Source organism: Megachile rotundata, chromosome 5 (assembly GCF_050947335.1).
Source record: "Megachile rotundata isolate GNS110a chromosome 5, iyMegRotu1, whole genome shotgun sequence".
Classification (NCBI taxonomy): Eukaryota; Metazoa; Arthropoda; class Insecta; order Hymenoptera; family Megachilidae; genus Megachile; species Megachile rotundata.
The window spans coordinates 18,903,468-18,925,872 of record NC_134987.1 but is presented as its reverse complement, the minus strand read 5'-3'; the positions used below and the strand labels follow the sequence as shown (position 1 = coordinate 18,925,872).

At 41.4% G+C, this 22,405-nt stretch overlaps 1 protein-coding gene across 4 annotated transcripts in view; it reads left to right on the top strand.

Annotated features, from left to right (window-relative positions):
- Positions 1–22,405, top strand: part of Ten-a (Teneurin-a transmembrane protein) — a 495,126-nt gene that overhangs the window by 198,555 nt on the left and 274,166 nt on the right. For all 4 annotated transcript variants that reach the window (XM_076532164.1, XM_076532165.1, XM_076532166.1 and 1 more), the window contains exon 7: positions 8,544–8,717. In XM_076532164.1, the coding sequence (XP_076388279.1) occupies positions 8,544–8,717 (174 nt within the window). The remainder of the gene's footprint in view (positions 1–8,543; positions 8,718–22,405) is intronic.

The window sequence follows — 22,405 nt, the reverse complement described above, 5'->3', positions numbered from 1 at the left end:
CTTTTAAACGAAATTTCGCCCGGGATCTCGTTGACACCGGTAGCCGGCTCGCCAATTAGTCCTCGTCGGCCGATATCTCGAAACGACGACGAAGAACGGTCCAGAACGGAGTCGGAGGGCAAAGATCGACTCGAGGGCGTCTGCCACGCCTCTCGGATCGTTTCGTCCGGGAATTTGCCGCTTCGGGTGCCATTGCCTCTGCCTGCTGAAGTGTGATCGCATTACGCGTACATTCCGTCGAAATTAGCGACGCGGATTAAGATCCAGGCTCTCTATGTACCAGCTTCTACGGCCACGTACATAAGTTTCGTACATAGCTGTAGGATGCTGCGAAGACGGATACGCAGCCGGCTCTTGCCCTCCGGGTGCATCGGTTCGGAGGGACGATGGCAGAGCGGATCGGTGCGTTGGATCGAACTTCTCGACGTTGACGTATCAGTGACACGTGAGCGACGTATGTCTTTGCGTGTGTACGTATCTTTCGATACGTTCGTTGCCTCCGGTTACACTGCTATTCCCGGATCCTGACACGCTACTGGAACCACGGTTAAATTCATTCTCGGACCGTGAAATGAGAAATCGTAAAATCAATTTAACGTGTCGATCGAGAGCAACCGAAGGGCGATCGTAAAAGCACCGAACTTTGGTTATTTGCGAATCCCCAAATTTCCAAATTTCCCAAATTCTATTACTTGCGTACTTCTTCAATTTCTATTCGCGTCACGTTCTTCGGTAAATTTCTCGCTTAATTGACATTCGGTAATTAGCGTCATAAGACACGCTTCGCGATAAAATAAAGAAAACTAAAGTTAGTGTTCTATTTCGGCTCGAAGATGAACAACGGTTGAGTTCCATAAGAACGAGTCCAAATAGAATCGTCTATTTCGATTGACGTTAAACCGGATAGGAACAATTAGAAGTCAGAGATATATAAGTGGAATAGACCCTTTTTCGTTAACCGCGTTACCTCGATCACTACTTTATTTCGAGATATCAGCTCGAATAGATATCGTAAGAGATGGATACAAGAATACTCGATGTTCGAATAGCACCGTGCTACGAGCTATAATTCGAGTTTGAATCTTCGGAGCTATATTGCCTGCTGGAATGTCTCTGCGGTCTAATGGAGGCATCTCGTGGCATCTATTAGCAAATGGTTCCCAACGGTCAGAGCTTACCCACGTTAACCCGGTGCTCGCCACCGTCAGAAAGACGATTGATATTACATTAGATACGCGTAGTCTAATATAGGCCAGTCGAAAACCACAGTATTGAATTGCCAGCCGCTTGGGAACCGACACCGTCGATACAAACTTTCTCGAATCTGTATTTAACGAGGGTGAACTTGAGATTCGTAACTTCGAAGTTACACCAAGAATGCATTTCGAATTGAAACGAATTTCGAATCGGGCGAAATTCATTACTCAAATATTAGGTAGACGCGATGAATTTCGAAGAATCTGCTTACTCATCTACCTTAATTCTACCTTATTCGGTGTTACATACATTGTCAGATATTCTATGGCAAATTATTACACGTATTATATGGCGTTATTTATGCTCGGTTCTACTATTCTGCGAAGCGAACCGAAACGCGAGAAAGTAATTAAGGCGGTGAATCAAAGAGCACGTGTGTCGCGGTTCGGTATCGTAGAATTTAATTTTCCGAAACGAAGCCGCGAGCTAACAAATATGATATCGATTAGCTCGACTGCCCTAGAAAATTTAAGTGCACAGACCACGGCCAGCGAAAAATCCGAAGTTCCCCGATATTAGCTTATCTGACCGGGAAAAATGTTGTCGAACCGAACGATTAATCACCGATCCGTCGGATTATTTAAATTGCAAATAATGCAGGCAACAGCCGCATCTTTGAAACCGGCGCAATTTAATGTGAAATACGATCGGCGGAAAATCGTATAAATTAAGCGCGAAAAACGGAAAGAAAGAAAGTAACGGAGGGAGCGTAAAAGTATAGATCGGGGATAAAATAATGTACAGATATATGAAATGTATATTTTTTTGATTTTTTTAATCACGGACGTTATCTAGAAGGTAGCAGGGAGCCTGGACCACAGCCAGGTTACTCGAAATAGGAATAATTTTAAGCACCGCTTGAAAACTATGCCAATAGTCCGTGTTCGCCATTATCGTTACCGTTGTAGTTCTTCCGCTTCGTTCCAGACCGAAAATCTACGATCATGCGGTAACCTAATATCGAGCTTAATCGTTATACGTTTCGGCAAAAGCAAATAGAGAACGCCGCTGTTCGACTACGAAAACCTTAACAGGCGGAACTTCATCGGATGTTCCTATCACAAACGAGATTCGTTAACGAGTATCCGTTTTTGAAACTTCGATAAAAGTGATAAGCAATTGTTTATGGCGCATGGAAACATTGATTCGAACCTGTATTTTCATTTACTCTAATCTTATTTAAAGCTTGGTAACTAATTGCTGTTATTTGAAACAAAATTTATGAGAATAATAAATTTAGTAATATATCGATATGGTCAGAATATTAACTCTTCCGAAGTGGAAACTTTATTGCACTTTCGAACCGAATATCAAGAGAGAGCACTGGGTTATTTATTTACGAGCTCGCAAGGACCAATAGGACATTGACAAAGTGGAAGTTTAGCGAATCGCAGCTAACCAATCGCAGATCAGCCAGACAAAGGGGTGAAACGGGTTATCCCTCATCCGTGAGCCGGTGCCGGATAGAGTTAGTCAGACATTGCAAGGGTGTGCAAGGTGGCCGACAGTGACTTGATGCGGTTAGCGATTCGCGCTGCTAACTCGATTTGATGGTCTAATGCCTCCGTCATGTCCGACGGTACGTATTCATGTAAATACGAATTATTTCCTGGGATACGCCAAGCGTCTCTGCGTTCGTCATGTTCGCTGACCACTCGAGCACCAATTCCAGACACGTTTCTTTCATCCGAACACTGGTCAGCACGCTGGTTTATTTGCACATTTGTGTAAATTTTCGTGTCGCTACCGTATTTACAGTAATAATCTTAACCCACTGGCTGTGTCCTAGCCAGTCTTTAGGAATATAAGCTCGAAGTTGGTGATAAATTAAAAATGACACACCAAGAATGAGCACATTAATTTTTTCAAAATAGAGTGACGAGTTACCCTTTTGTAATCTCCGTCAGTGTGAACACTTCAATTGAGACAATACCCGCGAAGAAAATTAATTTCGATTTAACGCACGTTACGTTATAAACGTTAATCAATCAAAGATCACAATGCGATTTAAATCGCGGTCAATGACGTCGCGCGAGCCGTCATTCATCGATTTAACTCGAATGCGGCTAACGGGGTCTCACCCCGCTGCGATTGTCACATTATATTGTACACGAACGTGTCACCAAGAACGAAATAAAAGATCGACTGACAAACAATTATAACGTGCAATGAAACACTGTCCTCGATACGTGACAACGTGTCGATGCTGTTACCTACGGTGTACCAATAACGCCTGACCATGCATCATTCCCCAAAAACACGGGATTAAATTTTACGGATTATTACAAAATCGAACAAGAGATTTTTCTCTTTCGATTCAATTTCATTTTTATACATCGATCTCTCTGTAGATTATTAATAAACACAGAGGTATTTACCTTCTCCGGTATAAATTGAATTTTATCTAGTTAACACGTTCGTCGCCGCAGGTCAGTTAAATGAAATACTTGTGGGTTGAGCAAACGAACGGAACTATTGAAAAATTAATGCTAAGACTATAGACTATGATATAGAATAGATTAAAAGGTGAAACAAAAAGATTATGAACCTCTGTAGTTAATAATGTATTATGGAGTACCTGTGTGGTCAGACACGTCTGATCACAAATGCCACTTTCCACTGTGGCGGTGAAATTAAAAGACCTTCACCAGTAAAGGTTTTACAATAGATTGAAATAAATTGTAAATTTATTAAAAAAGGAAGTAATTGGAAGTGATATTCTGAAATGGTTAAAGTGTATCATTAAATCCGTGGCAAGAGTCGAAAGAAACGAAACGCGAGATCGAACGATTCGTCGAGGCATGTGTCAATTCATTGCAAACACGTTTCCAGCCCCGTTTTCACGAAAGGAAATCGAAGGAAACGAAACGCCGGATCTGCTCGCGTCGCTGGCAAATAAACGCTCGGGAATAACTCATTCGCAGATTCGCAACGAGGCGTACACCATGCAGAGATTTTTCTCGCTCGTCGACGAGGCGGCATATCGACTTTGTAATTGAGCGTTACAGGTGTTCCCTACGTTCGAACAATGCCAGCGAATTGTTCAATAACTGCAACGAATGTACATTTCGACGGTAAAGTCGTCCAAGATACGGGTCGGACGCGGCTGGCGCTGACAGGAACGCATTGCGCGTTTCACGGCCCGTTTTAATTAAGCTATTATTAGCCGCTTATTACGGAAAATATCGTGGACCATGCTAACGGTCTTCCTCTCGTTTGCAATTCGTACCGATCCTCCATGATGATCCTAACGTAATCGGTTGACTGCAAATGTTTATGATGCATCGAGATCTGCAGGATAAATCATCTATAAAATTCAGAACCTATAGATTATATGATTTACGTCTATTTTGTACACCTCGTAATAAAATAAATCAAAATTTTAAAACAGTGATGCTAAAATTGTCTGCGGACCCCGTATTGCAATTAAACCTTAAAAAAGTTGTGGGGAAAGCAATTTTTCAATACTATTTATATTCAAATAACCGTGAATCGCTGCGAACGAAAGCTGGTATATAGCCACGATGATTTGTTATTGCCCGTCGCGAATTGTCGCGCGTCGATTTTTAGCGATCGTGAAACGGTGTTCATAATTTAAACAAAATCAAAGAGAACTGAGGCTCGTGTTAATGAGCAAAGTTTTCGACGCTGTCAACGCGGAAAATGTAAGTTTGAAAGGTCTTAATTACCTGTGAACGATTCTTCGTAATTCGAGCCACGCTTTCTAGCTACGTGGTCGTTGTCGTTTAGCGTGACGGCGAAACACCGTGTCATTCAACATCATTCACCTGTTTTTCTTTCTTTTCTTTCATCCGTCTACCATGGTCGTTCACGCTTTTGTTCGCTCACCAAAGCACGTTCCAATTGCCGCAATGCACACTCGCGCACTAGCGTAACCTAACCTTGCCGCACTAATGCACTTTTCTCTTCTGCACATTCCTTGACGCGCAGCTCTGCCCAGGCCTATTTACTTCACAGGTATGTACACTCCATGATGACTGTTAACGCGTTGAATGCTGCATGAAATTTCAGAATTTATTACGAATTTCCTGCAATTAGATCAACGCTATCCTAATGATTTAACAAGCAGGAGTGGCAACTTATGCCCTCTCTTAACGCTGTTAGCTCTATTTTGCAGATACTGAGATTGTGTCTTTATTCTTAATAATTTGAAAAATTTCGCTGATGAAAACTTCATAGAATTATTTCGTAAATGATTCTTTATTTCGTTTAATTAAGATTAGGGAAAGTAGGATTATTAGTAGGAGAAGTCATTGTATCCGCCATGCTTAATATAGATCAAACAGATACTTTCGCCTTTGCTATGTTTGAAAAGATAAATACGCGCACAAACTTCGCTTTGCATTAGACACTTTGCTTATTAAATTTTATGGTTGATAATCAAAGCTTGATGAATAGTTTCAGAAATGTTTATTCAGACATTTGAACGTGTCGACGATTATTCGGATAGTATAATTAGCTAAAGTTTCTGTGATAATGAAATTATTTTTGATTTCGATTAAAAAGTCGGATTGCAGAATTTCAGAAACATTTGTACACGATTGAATCTGAACACTACAGCGGGAGATTGTTTACAATAATTAAGTCACTAAATATCAATCCACATGGTGTAAAACGAAAATTCCATTATCCAATATCGAAGTTTCTACAACCAAATTCACGTAGGGTTTCAGTAAAGCGTAATAAACCAACGTATTGCAGTTAACCTTGATTTACAATAATGGGCCCTGTAACATTAACAACCCTCTAATGGTTATACATTACCCTCAATTATATGTATGTATATGTGTATAGTTTAACGCCATATCGATTTGTCGCGTCATCGTTCCTTATTACCAGCAGTTTCTATTATGTTCGCGTGTTCTTACAAGATACACGGATTAAGCTTACAAATTGCAATTTGCACGGGACAAGTACGATTAATTCGCGTACAGCTTGTTAATTAAACCGGGGGTGGAAAAAAGGTAACGATGACTTTCCTTAACAATTACAGCGCGAGCTGTGCTGCTCATAATTCTTCGGCGGCAAGAAATTACGCGCTTTAATGCGAAAAGTAATTATTACCTTTCATTGCTGTAAGTGCGCTTAATGATGGCTTAAGTGAAACTGTTTTAACGAGAACTTGTTACTTTCCTTTTTAAATGTTGCGCGTGTTTACCGGTTACTATTAATCCTCGAGCATTATCTCTCGGATACCGTATTAATTTAACCGGTTGAGGGGAAAAATTTTGGTCCTAAGGATTTCATTTTGTTTAATATCTTCTGTCTTCTCAATGTCCGTTCCATGTAATAATTCAACCAAAACAACTATACGAAGTGTTTATTCTTCGACGATGTGCACGTAACGTAGAAGGGCTTTCATGAATACAACACGAAATGCCTCGTGTTGCTCGCAGCATGCCTGGCAGCCCTTCTTTTGTGCCCTTTATATTTAGGTAACTTTAATTATTCGTCGAGAAGAGTTCCTTACAAGTTTGAATAACTTTATAAGCAACTTGACTACGAAATGCCGGCAACACGGAGCCCTAAGGCTCGGAACTACCGCTGCATGAGCGGAAATGAAACAGTTTTGGAATTACCGTTTCGGTTTTAATCTCGTATTAAGCGTATATATTTAAAAAACAATCGGGAGAGCGAATATTAACGCGCGTTGCCTGTCCGATCAAACAAGATATTCTTTTACAGCTACGCCCATTAACGACAAACCAATTTTTTGAATAAAACGCGTGAAGATTTCATTTTTGTTCGTTGTTGCGTTTGTTTTATCCTCGTCCATTTTCGATTGGTTTTTGTAGGATATCGACAGATTTGACTGAATTTTGTAATTTTGATTTGGGTTCGGACTGGACGTAATCCTCTTTTAAATCCAGTGTGAATCATTTTACGATAACATCTGCGTTTTTGTTGTATTAATACGTAGCTCTGCTAAAAATTATGAGAAAACAATTTCAAGGATTTACGATTGTTCTCACGGGTGCATTTTGTTGTTTTGATATGTCACGTGTAATCGTACGTATTATCGAACTGTGGAACTCCATCGGTAACCAGAATTTGTATGATAACAGCTTTCGAAAATTTGAAGGGTTGTTAATCTAAGCAATCGAAACTTTCTAAACTTTTAATATGTTGTATATGAAGCGTCCTATTAAGTAAACCCTGGATCCTATCTCCATGCAGATACCTTTAACGGTGATAAAAATTTCTCCATTTCTAAATCAGTAAACTCGTTTATATGGTAACAACTCTGCTCTATACATTTCTCAACAGTTCATACACAGAAAATCGATAACATCGAATTCAAAACGCATTACTGCCATCATTACGTACACGCACGTTGCATCCGCAACAGAGAAACACTCTCGCAATTTGCATTTTGCGTGATGCAGCTATCGTTGCTTTCGCTGTTTATGTTTGAATAATAAGTTGGACACTCTGTAACGCGTGATTGACATTTCGTATTAGTATGTCTATTCTCAGTTGTCATCGCTTGACCTCATTGATCACATATCGTATCGGGTAATCAGTATACCGATTTAATACTTTTAGTAACAGTGATTAATTGGACTTTGAGTCTTCAGAATTTTAGAACTATGAAAAGGCTTATAATAATATTTGTCATTGTACCATTCAGAAGTTAACAGAGGAATAAATCAAATTTTACATTACGGTTATTTCCTTTCATTTTCTGTTATTTTCCAAAGGGACAAAGCCCTTCTTTTTGATTAACCGTTCTGATAAAATACAGTCCGCGTAAAATTAGATTTTTCATGCCAGCATGCGTGAAACGTAATTAGGGGATGATTAGTTATTAATGCTGCTTAATTGCTCGAATTTCCAATGGGTCGTAATCGGTGAACGCCATCACGGATAAGGGGACATAAATCGGACAAAATGGACATTAATATAATTGTGCTAATACATAAATCATTCGTTCATGAAATAAGCGTGGCTGAAGGCGCGTCCTTCATTCTCACTAACATTACTTTCCAGATTAATCGTTCCATTTTACTTTTACTTCCCTATTATTCACCATTTACAATTTACAAGAAAGTCAAATTTGTAATTTCTAATATATGTATAATAATTGAATCCTACTTAATCGATAACGTATTCCACTAAAATTTAAGATCATCTTTGCCGAGTTCTAGAGATGATTAAAGTAAACATGAAGATAAAATTAAAATGGAAATTGTCTTAAAACTCTGTTGCGAGTACTTTGAAGTATAAACGTTTATCGATTAAAGTTTCCATGAAATTCTTTGCAGACACTGGTAGAGATTCGCCGCCGGAACCAGCGCCACCGGAAGTGCCACCTCGAGGGCCTTCTCTGCACGCAACTCACACTCTGCGTACGCAACAAAATCGAAACGGTTGCCCGCCAAACGTCACAGGAAATTTCACTGTGCCAACTGATCAGATGCAGACGGAGAAGTATTCGGGTAAGTACCCGATGACATTTCATTTTTCAAACCGCGACGCGTGTCGACAAAACTGTCAACTTGTCGAGCGAGCGAGTTCGAATTTTGAACACTTCCACTGAAAATTCTTAAGTATTAACAAACTAGTCGACTTGTACAGGAATCGGAAATAAGATCGACGGAGGTAAATTCGACGGCAATAAGCTAACCGTGTAATAGGTTCCAATTAAGCAAAATTAAAAGATAGAAGCAGGATAATAATCGCATTATCGATGAAAAGCAGCGCAATGTTCCGAGCTAAACAACCCTTTCAATATATTCACGCATGTCGATCGCTGACGCATCGGATTAAACTTCTACGCGATTACTCGGAATTAATTAGGGAACGGCTGACGAAGTGCACGCGTCGGTGGCGTTCCTCATTATTTCCGCAGCCGTTCGTGCTTTATTGAATCCCCGAAGATACATTACCAATGCAGCCGCCAGTTATGAAACTTTGAGAAAGATAAAATCTCTAGCGAACCGGCACAGGAAGTGGAGTGTGCTCGCCCCTCCAGCTTCGATGGAAACTGCGCGAGAGAGTGGTTGAATTTATTCAAACCAATTACTATTTAATCTTTCATTGACGAACTGAAACATCCGTTCGATCCTCGATATTCCGAGAACCTTTCTAATATGCATAGGCTATTAGAGTAATATCTATTAAGCAGTCAAGAAAGTTCGTAATAAAAACGAATATTCTTAAGTTCTAAAATATTATCTGATTCCGAGGTTTCGATACCATAGCTGTGCTAAAGTCGAAGTAGTATCGGTGACGATAAGAAAATCATCTCTATGAATCTTAACGTCGATAGGAATTTATGCAGAACGCTGTATATTTTGTTATGCAATTTTTCCGTGAGAGTTTTATTGAACAATATATCGTGGCTCGGTATTTATAGAATGATCTCCTATTAAAATTCAGTTTATCGTAAATTTTCTGGCTATCCACTATCCTTTGGCTATTGGCGTATACCCGGAGGAATACACGAGACAGGAATCGAGCTTCGATCAGCTCCATCGTTTTGGTTAGGTCGGAAAGCTCGTGGTAACACGCTCGAACACTCGAAAATATCGTCTCCAGGCAGCAGCGATGATTAATGGCCGACGATAACCGCGCTTGTTAATACCACGTCCCTATTATCGTAGAAGTGTTTATAGCATTGGTAAACGCGAATCGAACGGCGGCAGTATGTAAATCGAGCACATATAACATGGCATACACGGCGAGCTACACACATACACGTACGCGAGGGATGTACACGAACAACGGGGGCGAACGTTTGTTACCAGAGGTACAAACGATGTTTAGTCGCCGGGCAATATACTAATGGTATGTACATAGAAATATAGAGAAACGAATACACACCGAGTATATTTACAATGAATTAACGGGGGCGTTAACGCAAAATCCCCGGGTCTACTCGCCATTAGTTTAAACAGATTTCCAACGCTCATGGCCTCGCATCCACATAACCGGGACACGAAGCGAGAGAGCGGCGAAATTAAACACTCGTCGCAAAACTGAACCGCATTATTTGAAGCTGTCCCGCTCGATTCCGCCCGATGGATTTTACAACGATACTCTCGCGATACTCTAGCAGACCGTTCTTGTGAAATATAACTTTGTTATTTCGCGTCTGCCCGTTGCAGATAATATACTCGATAGATTTACAAACTTTTATCAATATTTCAAGTATTTCGCACGTTCAGGTGATATTTATCCGCAGTTGTCTGTGGACGACCGAGAAATTATACGGTCGCGAATTATAGTTCTCAAATTTTGTAATCAAACAGTTCGATGATGGAATTCGAGTGGAGGGTTGAACGACCCTTTGTTTTCTTTTTCGAGGGGGTTCAAGCGCGAATGTACGGGGTGACTGACGCGATAACACTTAGTCAGATAATGCTACTCCGTATCCAATTAGATATCTATTATTATACAATGTATAATAATACATCGAATGAATATTCATCATTAATTTAATGTGTTATTCAATTCTCTTATCGAGCGTAGACGTAAATTATATTGTTCATTTTCCTCGTATCACAATATGCAATTTCTACAATTATACAGCGAAATGTTATGAATCTGTTAGAAGTGCGCTTGAAATGTTTGATGAAATAACGAAAATACGTTTTCGCTCTGCTCGCAAAACATAATATTTAATTTAACAATATTGTTCTTTATCTTTCTTCCGATACATTACTTAAATTAAATATTTGAATTCCATCTCAACATTCTTTGCATCAAATATGAATTTTTCACAACTACCGAACTCGATGACTATCGTGACACGATTGTTCTATAAAAACTAACTTTATAAATGTTCTGACTCGCTGAACTCGAATAACTTGGTTAAAAAATCGGAATCACGAATTTAACTGGCAATAAATGTCTTCGTCGAAAGCGATTAACTGAAATTTCCAGATGAACGTTGATACAGTGCACGCTGCACAAGATTATGAGTTCTCTGCGTTACAACCGGAACGTTTAACCGAAAGCGATTGTTTCCGGTCGTTCTGCAAAGCGGTACAGAACGATTGGTTGACTCTGTATTTTCGTAGGATCACACGAATTTTACGGGCAACGTTTCACTGTATCGTTGCTCAGTGCATGGTTCACTATGTTTACACGCAAATTTATAGTAATGCATTCCCGATAAGCCGTGCCGCTTTAACGGAGCGCGAAAGCTTCATTGAATGAAGCGATTCCCTCTACCGAGAAAAGTCGATACGTTTATTGTCTAACTTGTTCCAATTTTTATGTCCCTTAACGGCGAACAGAAATGACAAATAACCGATCTCCCGTATACTTTCAACCTCTCTTAACTTATTTTTTACCGCCGGCTCGGGACAGTGACAAATGTGTATTATCTAAATAAATCTTTCCGAAGAAAGATTTCGTGCGTGGAGCCGCAAGAACCGTCTCGGAAGACTGGTCTTTATCGCACGGCCACCAACGTTCCCGAAGGTGCAACAATAATTACTTCTAATTTCGAGTTATGCAAAAATACGTAAAGCTTAAGTACCCTAGATAATAATATCCCTTTCGTCGTAGACACCCCCGGGGGTACGGTGAATTTCGCTGCATGCGCCCGACCATAGGCCACGGGGTAATTTGCGCGTAACGATGCAGCTAAGTCGGAAAATATGCGAGGCTTACTTTTCTTCGTGGGAATCTTTCTTATGGGTTTCGCATTTTCGGAAAAATACACATTTATATCAAGGTACCCTTCATAAAGTGAGTGTACCGCGGGGGTGCAGAAACATGTCAATTTAAAAATTTGGATAATTGCTCTCAGCTTCCTTTGCCCCTCGAGAATTTAAATGATGTTCCTTCCTTCGTAAACCATTTGACAGTATATATAGCACGTCTCGAACGAATGGTAAAAACCATAAAATTTCCACAACATTTGCAACTCGATTTTGGGGCGTCGGTGTTAAATACGAGTCGCAGTCGGTACGGTTTGTTGCGTTGATCGCGCAATAAACGCCGCTTAACTCGACCGGTAAAAATGCAATACACACCGTGCAGCCAGCTACACCGGCCGTCAGAAAGTGCTCGTTGACATCCGATACGCGAGCCACCCCGGTTGCAAAAGGATTTCGACGTTATTGTCGCGCCGCAACCCAGCCGTTGTTTGGTAAAAAACAGTAAAAATTACTCCATGCGTATAATTTGATATACACCGGCTAAAGCTGATTACTCGCCGGGAACGCTAGAGGGGAAAGACAGAAAGGTAGAGCGACGCGATGCGAGAGGGTGAGTATACAAGTGGCGAACACCGACGGGGGTTGCTTTATTGTCCACGCAAGAATTGTCACCGGGACATATAGTGTCGGTCAAAAGTTTCGGATCACCTGATTCATCGTTACATCGTACGACGTATCGTTGAAAAATGACAGTATAAATTGCAACAAAATCGTTAGACATTTGAAATTGTTTGAGTTTGATGAAAATACGATTCGAGTCGGTGAAAGATGGCGATAATCAAATTTTTGACGGATACTGTACGTACGTATTGGACGTTCGGTCGGAACGTCAGTTACTGCCTCGTAATGTACAGTATTATCCCGAAAAACATGGCGTGTCGCGCGATTTTTCGCCCATCTCCATTACGCTCCGTCACGTTGTTCACGCTTTATCGACGGACTTAACGCGCCGGGATAATGACCGGTTTTCAATTCGCGATTGGCCGCGATTATAGAACGCTCTGGCCACACTGGTCGTTTTGTCGGACTGCGCGAAATGAGATTCGTCGTTGCTAGAAACGGTCGTTGATTTTAATCCGTGAAATGCGTAGCGACGATCAAAGTAATTTTATCAAACCTTTTAATGCAAATTTGCGAATTTATAACAATCACGCTTTAAAAATTGAAGAATTTTCAACTTATGAATCTGACTATTCATCGATTCCCGCGAATTCGCATCATTTCCTCGTTAATGTATCGTGTCCCAGCAATCGCTTATCGCTTGAAAGAGTGCTAAGTACCGAACCAAAGAACCGCGATCCATGTTTTCATCCAACCATCTCGATAAAACGCGATCAAAAGAACGAGGGACGTCAAATGTACACAGGCACACCTCGATCCCCCGATTCAATGTCGACATTTCCTTTCCACGAATATAAATATCATCGAATCCAGCTTCGAAGTTATTAGCTTTTACGACTGCCACGGTATATTATTTCAACCGGTGTCCTACAAACTCCCACCCTTCGGTTCGCCGTTTCAAAGGGCACCCCTTAATCGTTTCGAGTTCCTTTGCGGAGTTCCTCTATGCGTGAACACCACCCTGTTTCCTGGACAAATGAATTCGATCCAGGAGTTGTTTACCCGTGGGTGGAACCGGCGAATGTTTACCTTCTTCTAGCCCCGAACGGAAGTTTCCTCCTAATACCTCGCTGTTGCTAACAAAGTGGACAGCAATTTGATTAATACAATCGTGGAATTGCTTCTAGCGATGGACGTTATTGAATTTCAACCGGCGCTATTCCGTAGAGAAATTAGTCGCAATTTAGGCGGAGGAAAGGTTACAAAATCGGCTTCTCCTCTATATTAATTACCAGGCGGCTAATTACTATTTATTAGGGAAACGCACGCACGTCATGCAACGTCAGTTCTAAGCGACGTTGATACGCGTCTCGAAGCGAACACTATTCTACTCGTAGATTAAAGCTCTTTCCATTGTTCAGTGTTCTCTAAAGCAGGCCGCGAAATACTCCACCTAAAACTGCAATCTTTGACGTGTATCGAGTTGTAGGCTGAATAATAAATGGGGGATATTAAGATAAATCCGCTACCCTTTAATCGACAGTGTTCGTTTCTTTTAGGTACAAGTAACTTTATGCCCGTACGGTGCAGAGGTGTGGCATATAATTAGGGAGTTGCAGATTAAATGGCAGCATTGACGTTGAATTATTTATGCAACATAAGTTTGTGAGATTTACTTCAATCACGAATACTTTCTTCACCCATGCGCCACGAGTTAAGGTCAAGAAACTTGACATGAATTTTACATGTTCGTCTGTTTCAATTTCTTCCACAACTGAATCTGTTCTTTTTTAAATTTTACAAACATTCTCATTACGTTCTTCATGATTTTTTTCTCAAACCCTTGAAGTTCGGTATTCCTCGCTTGACCCTCCGAAAGGGTTCAAATTCTAGCCAACTAGGAGCTACTCCAGCGGTCATTCCGCTGGACTTACCTACATCCTGACATTGAAAACTCGACAAGAATTCAAACAATCCCGACATGACCCTTGAAGGGAGGTCTCAGGACGCTATACCGTCTAACACGAACATGTTCGGAGAATGGTTTATACCCGCGTATCGGGAGTCGGTAATAGCTGGCACCGCGTGTCGCGGCGAGAGGACAGCTTCTGCGAGTTCCGCGGGCGTCTTATAAATTTCTGGACGATAAGTATTTCAGCGTGCACGAGTCGGCCGCCGGCGCCTATTGTTGTCCCGACGATAAGATCTCGCGCGTTAAATCCGAGGCAAGCTAGCTTCCACGAGGACAGTTTGAGTTATGCGGCACGGTACCACAACGAGGAAACACAGGCAGGAGCTGCTTCGACGAGGGTCGGTCCGGGTACGACGGACAGAATCGTGAACGGGGTGGCGAACAAGCGACAAAGGAATGGAGAGATGGTGGCAATCGAAAGGACAGGGGTTGAAGGAGGGTAGCGTAGACGATTTATAGGAAGCAACGCATCACGCGAGTAGAAATGGCCTGTTAGGTCTGCGGTAGGTTATTCCTGAAATGCGACTCTCTTATCCGATCATTTGTTCGCTGTGTATCGATATGAAGGTGAAATATGAATATCAGACGCCTCGGAACATCGTCGAGTCCCTTGGTGTGTTTGGCTCGAATGTCTCGAAGTTTTAAAGCACCATTTAGGAACGAGTCGTTGCGATTCTTCGGAGAAATATTTCGTTAAGAACGTGTGGACGTTGAGTGCGACAACTTGGTAGCTGGGGACTGTCTGGAACGAGACATGACTACATGCGCTATCTTGAATTACGTGGCTGTTCGAATAGACTTAGTCTGACCCAACGTTGGCTACTTTCGTGGACACTTGTATGTGAATATTTATTTTAGCATAGGATTATCAATTTGATAGCTAACATCTATTTGAATATGAAAAAAAGTTATGGTGCTACAAATTACACTACTAACAATTAAATCGAAAGAAATAGAAACGTTAACGCTAGGTGATATAATCGGTTCGCGATAAACGAGTTCGAGATGATTTTCTTTATGAATGCTTCCGTCAGCCCCTGTAAGCTTCCATTGCTCAGCGACCGGTCTCGAAACTCGCGCGTTTTTGTCGAAGTTTGTTGTCGAGGGATCTTTCCCCTCGTGCCGCTCGGTTTTCGACGAGAGAGGGTTGAGCGGTGAAGTGGAGGTTTCTTCGGTAATTTGTTGATTCTTTTGGCGGGATCGAGGGTGGGCGGAAATGGCCGAAATGTGGAGTAGAATGTCGATTATGTGGACAAACGTGGGAACGGGAGAGCAAGGGAATTTTCGAGGGTGGATTCTTCAGAGAATATGCCAAATATTTGAAAGTTCTTTGACGTGCAGCAAACGTTTAGATAAGCAAATTTTAATTATGGTATCAATTTTAGTTTCAAAAGTCACTCTAGTATCAACGGTACACTGAAGGTGTTTTATTATTTTTCAAAGAAAACATCTTTTATTTCAGCAATTTTGTTTGGTGAATATTCAAGAAGGTGCTGAATATCGATTTGGTGTTGTATTAAGTACAGAAGAATATAGAGCTTATATAGTTTCTTAAAAAATATTTCGTTAAAGGCTCGCACATTTCGCGATTACATCGGACACGAGACAAACGATAAAATCGCGAGACGGTTATACGAATTCGTCGGCCGCAAATAACGGAAACGTTTCACGGGGAGTAAGATTAAATTTAATTAGAGTAGAATGCGCAGAGTGCATTTCAGTGACGAAAACCGAGCAAAAAAAAAAGGAAAAGTGGAACACAGCTGAGAGGGTTAGCAAAGAGGGCGGGGGGTGGATGGTCGAGATGGGAAAAAAAATTTGTAGCGAACTCGCGAAGAATTTCATTACATTTTCCAGCAGGTGAAAATTAAAATTTTTTAATTGGCTTTATCGTCCCTAATTCCGGCACGGCTGCGAAGATGGTTTAATTAGATAATCGTAATTAACGAAACGCATTTTTTTGTATCGGGAAAAAATACGCAACGATCGCGAAGAATATCGGGACACGATTAAGCAAACGCACACACACGAGACGATTATCAGGTTCGTGCTGTGCATCGAGGTCCAACTTCCGGTGAAAATATCACGGCACCGGAACCAGTCGTTCTTTTTTCGACCGTAAGCAATTTTCAGCTTAAAGGCTCCGTGGGTTTTATGGAGTCGATATATTTTTTCCAATAATATCTGCGGCTGTGCCATGCTGCGCCTATGGGATTCGACGATCTCTGACTTTCCAGGGAAAAAGAGACAGAGAACGGTCGAGACAGGATAGTTTACAATGAAAATCCAGCTAACGTAGCAGACGGTTAAGTAGTTTTCATCTTGCCGGGTAAAAGTGAAATTCGGTTCCCGCGGTCGAACGATATCTTTTTTTTCCCTGGTAATTCCGTGACTTGCGAGTTGCCTCGTTTTAATCGAGTCGACGAGTTACGATTAGGGACCGTCGGAATAATGCTTGCGACGTAATTAAAAGATATTGCCAATTAACGTAAATTCGTCGAGAGACTGAGCTTAATTCGTTTCGATGAGTCAGTTTTCTGATAATCGTTCGTGCAACTTTCACGAAGGGAGAGGATTGGCTTGGACTCTTGCGGTCGTTGCCATTTGCACTCCTATAATGTAATCCTCTTTTTTTATTACGAAATTATGTTCTCTGAAAGCCGTTTACCCAAACAGGAGTTAATCAAGGAGGATTAATTAATGAATCCATCCGAGAGAAGTATCTCTCTTTTCTACTTCGTATATTCATCCTGTCGAATGAATTCGATCTAGCGTTTTTGCGAAGATATTACAATAGCTTGTTAATAAAGGGAGGTAGGGCAAGCCTTTGTGCTGCGTACAGCTCGTCGATGTCCCGGCTGATCGATATTTCGTAGAACAGATTTTCGTATAATCGGAATTCCGGATAAGCGTGTTCCAATAATCGATGCTCCCGACGCAATGTATCATCAGCCTGCAGATGAGATCATCGATGCATGGAATCGACTTCGTTCAAATCTGTGTTCTACCTTAAAACCAGGCCAAACAAGTCTACGATAATAATATCGATAACCTCGCCACAGTGTTCTCAGCGATCAATGTATTAAGGAATATTTCTTGAATCAGACGATATATTACAGAAATGACCGAGCTTTGTACGCGCAGGTGTGTGAATGACGAATGTCTGGAAAAAGGCAAGAGAGCACGAGTGCATATCAGAACGGACTGCATATTTGAGTATCTTCCAGAAGTGCACGTAGAATTTTGAGTACAACCACGTACGTGACACATTGTACGACGTATGTGTAGAGGACTAAAAGTACAGTCGAGAAGCGAGTTAACTAGTTAGAGTTGTAGACAAAGTCGGGGAGAAAGGAACAAAGAGAGGGGTCACGGAGAGAGTTGGCTAATGTAATTACACTTTAACTTTCAATGAACAATTGTCAGTCGTCAAATATTCGACGACGTTAAGTCAATTTTCTTTAAATATCAATGAGCACATTTCGAATGCCTTAAATATTCTCGTACCAATTCCGGATTCGTTACTCGACGCTTTTAGCGATAATTTTATTATTTTTCATCGCGGTCTCAAGTTTACAAATACCGGAATTTCCAACTTTTCATACGACAAATTCTAAGTTGATAATCCCGTGCTAAAATCGACCGAGACATCGTCGCGAGGTTATCGATCGACTTTAACAGTCGTTTGCATGTAACAAGTTAACAGAGTTGCATAACCCGTTTCTCAGGAAGTTCCGAAGAAAACTTGCAGACAATTGATCTCGCTTCCCCTCGGATGTTATTTAAGTCGCAATAAAATTAGAGTTTCAGCAATTGTTGTTTACGTCAATGGGAAGATGAGAACTCGTCCAATAAACCGCTCGATTAATTACAACGAAAGTTTCTTGATCCGTGTTTAACGGGAAACTTATTAATGAGTTGTTAAGTCGAAAATGTCCAGCTCAGTCTCGCCGGTCCCTATAAATATTCAACCACCTCGTTCCCCTCGCTACGGATCGTTGTTTCTATAACTGAAGAGAAACTTACTTTTCAATATAACCGTGTTTACGAAGCCCAGGGAACAGAATTTAATAAAATCGTTTATGCGAACGAAGTTTACCGACTCGGACAACTTTGCTAAGAACAACATCGAGTGGGCGAACAGCGCCCAGAGATATCTGATTCGTTTGCTGTAAATACACCGCGAAAATGATAAATATCAAACTCCCTCGAGAAGAGAATTGGAAATGCAAGCCGTTGATAACGCGAACCCTTTTTTCGCGTTATTTCACCGATCGAATCGATTGATCGAAAGTTGCCAGTGGAAACGAGAGATGTTTAGACGCGAGTACAAGTTCATCGTGAAGGGCACGTAAATCCTGAGGCGCTTGTAATATCAATACCGAAGCAGTTATCCAAGGTGCTAAGTTATAGTGACTCACCCCCTGTAGCTTCTTTTCCTACCCTTCGAAAGCAGTAAACAAGTCTGCAAGCTCGTAAAGATCGAACGGATAAACAACGATGATATATAAGCAGGCAAAATTCAGAAGCAATGAATCTTATAGAGTCCGCAAGAAATCTTCAAGGCGTTAACATCAAGATTTGTTTGATCGCTTGTCGGAAAATAAAAGTAAATGATATCGAATCTCCTTATGCGCTTTCATATTTCCATACTTAATTGATTGTACAATAAGTTTAATAACATTCGGTCATTTTTCTCAAATTCTCTATGCTCTCAAAGCTTTGCAAAACGAAAGATAATACACATGATCGATATATCGTGTCTCCAACGCGGGTACACAGGATTCAGAGAAACACGGAGAACACACGAAACACGGGAATTTTAGTCGACGAATGTAAATTTCACGAAGTTGTGGAAAGAGGCGGGGAAAAGCGGACCTAATACAATTAGCAACGTTCCAGGAAGATTACAGAGGAGTTAACAAGTCCGGCACGATAGGAAGGTCCGTTTTAAATAACGATTAGAATGAACTATTACGCGCTTATCGTGGCTTACATAATGTTCTGTTAGTAACGATCATAAGTTGCATGCGATACCCAACAGAATCTCGGAGGTGATGGCGTGACCCCACGGCGTTATAAATGTACACCATGCCCGTTCGAGTTTGCGTACGTGTGCAAATTTATCCCGGTGTGCACCAGCTTCGAGCTGTACACCATCGTCGTGTTGCCTCAATATTTTGATCGTCACGAAAAAGTAGCCCTACCATGTAACAATTTTATTCTCAATGTGTCCTTCACCTTGTTGCACTGGTGCATGCAATTACTGGCTCAAATTATTTATAACTGAATATATAATGTGGCTGTTCATGACGTGAGAGAAATACAGTTTAAGATTTTTAGTACACTATGATTTTGAAAATGTTGATCCTCAAAATGAAGTTGAGAAAAGCATTTCAGCATTTACGGAACATAAGGACGTGAATTATTCAACGTAAAGATATGCTAGCTATTTCTAGAATATTAATTTCACTAATTTCTAAAGTGCCATGAATTTATAATTTCGACGTTCAAAGCTTCACGAATGAGGAACTTCAAGTGTCTCTGTACTAGGGACGCGAAAAGTTTCTTCAAGACCTAATCAGAATATGGATGATCATGGAATATAAATTACAAAATGTACCGAATTTCAATCTGGGCATGTCCAAGTCCCTTAATTAGACTTTCTGTAAAGATACACAAAGCATTAAACCAGTCGATGGCAAACTCACTGGATAATCAGCTTTCGACACGAATCTTTTTGCTCTCATCTGTGTTAATGTTATATTATGAATAAGTCAAAATGTTTTTGTTCAGTATCTTCCTAAAGAGGAAAAAAGGATATTGAACCAGTCATGCTTTCAGACAGCCGCGAAAGGATTATGCATCGATTTTGTATCAGAATTTGGCGAAAAAGCGCAGAAATAAAATAACGAGCAATAACGACGCGCGTTCCAGGAGAGCCCATAGCTGACCAGATTCTGCACACCCGCCTATTCGTGCAAATACTTTCACGGCTAGACGTGAAAGCACGTCGCGGCTCCTTTCGTTTCTCCATTATTTCGCCGATGCTCCGGATGTTTCTACTAATTATCTCGACCAGTCTAGCCAATAGTCCCCTCACGACGCCCACATATTGTATTTGTATGTATAGTATATAGGAACCGGGCAGAATGTGGATATCGTCGGAACTCCGGCAGCGGAAATAATATGACGAGACAGCGGCGAGGAGGACGGGAATGAGAAAAGGTCTGGACGAGAGGGTGCGCGAAAGGACAATTTGCTGAGAATTCCAAGAACGCAACACCTTGATCGGCGCGAAATGAAATAAGCCAACGAATATTAATTCGGCTACGCCCAAAAGAAGGGGATCCGCAGACCGTTCGATACAAATTATCCGATTATTCTTCCCCCTTCGTGCAGTATGGCGTCCTATTGCCAAGGAAAGCTTCCGACACGGTTCTGGCCAAACCTATTTCTATGGAAGAATCTTGCGTAAAACGGACGAGTCATGGATCAACTAAGATAGCACAGTTTCAAATTTAGAAATTCAGAAGTTTTACAAATTAGACAACCTTGTAGAAATTTAAAGTACTGTTACACACACTGTAAGCTCCGACTAAAATCGAACGTAATGCACCACTATTGTACCTTTTCTTCAGCGACTCTCCGCGTCCCACCGCTAAAGGCGGGCTTTTTGATTAGCCTATGCATTCTTGAAATCGCCTCGGCACGATTTCACCGGCATGAAAGTTTAATCGCGACCCGCGTCGCCCCGAAAGTAATCCGAGACGGTTCCTTTTTCCGGTTCGCGGAACTTTGGCGGGAACGCTCGCGATCCCAGACCGAGGTGGAAAGTCGGCCCGCGAATTTACCGAATCCAGTATTAAATTACCTACCCCTTTCTTCGAGGCGGTTGCTATACGCGGCACGCGGGGGGCTGTTTCGCGTCGTAAACGGAAACGAATGTTAAGAACGGCTTGCGCAAACTTGAGAGAGAGCGAGATAAGGATTATAACGTCTGAGCCGGTGTCGGTAGAGGAGGGCGAATTGCAAGATTTTTGCGAGCCCCGTTCCACGCAAGACGGGATTATACAACGGAGCGTGCATTATGGATGTTTTTAAAAGGGCTAGGCGAACTTCGGATCCTCTGGCAGCCTCCGGAATATCAGAAAATTCGTGCGAGCAATATTTTTACAGTTTCTGTACTATCGGTCTGCTCTTCTACTGCTCTAAGACAATTTTTGTAAACGATACTTTTAGAAATATTGATCCATCTTCTTAATGACACGTGCAAAGTTTCTCATAAATTCTATGTATTGTTATTTAACGATGATCGAGAATATTAAGTATTTCCATGTGCAACATAGGATTCGGGTTTCATACGGAATCTTTTAGATTTCAAATAATCCATTTGCACTCCCTGTCTCATTACGATCTGATCATCTACAACGATGAACTCGAAAAAGAAAGGAGCTCATAGGGATTCAGAATATTATCCTTGAAGGACCCACACCGCCAGTCTGCCAGGGGATCTCCGGTAAACGTCTCGTGCAGTCGAATTTAATAGCGAGCCGCGCGAAAGAGGGCCGAAGCTATGCATAGCAGATTATTTCAGCGGCTCCTTTGAAACGTTCGCTATCGTCTCCACTCGCCAGGAGCAGGACTTCCTACGAGAGAGGAACCTTTCTTTCCCCAGGGAGTGCCATAGCATCACCGTCGACCCTTCCTACGGCCAGTTTTCTCCTCTAATGAATATTTACGTAACGACGCGTCGAAGAAATTTCATGGACCAACCGGAGCGTAATCTTAACGCTTATGGTCGCAAGCTCGAATTTGTTCGTTTTTGCCAATTTCAAATTTTCTGGCTGCAACAATAAAATTCGCCGTGTTTTCCTTCAACTCGTGCTATTATTCTGTGCGGGATAAGAATGCACGAGTA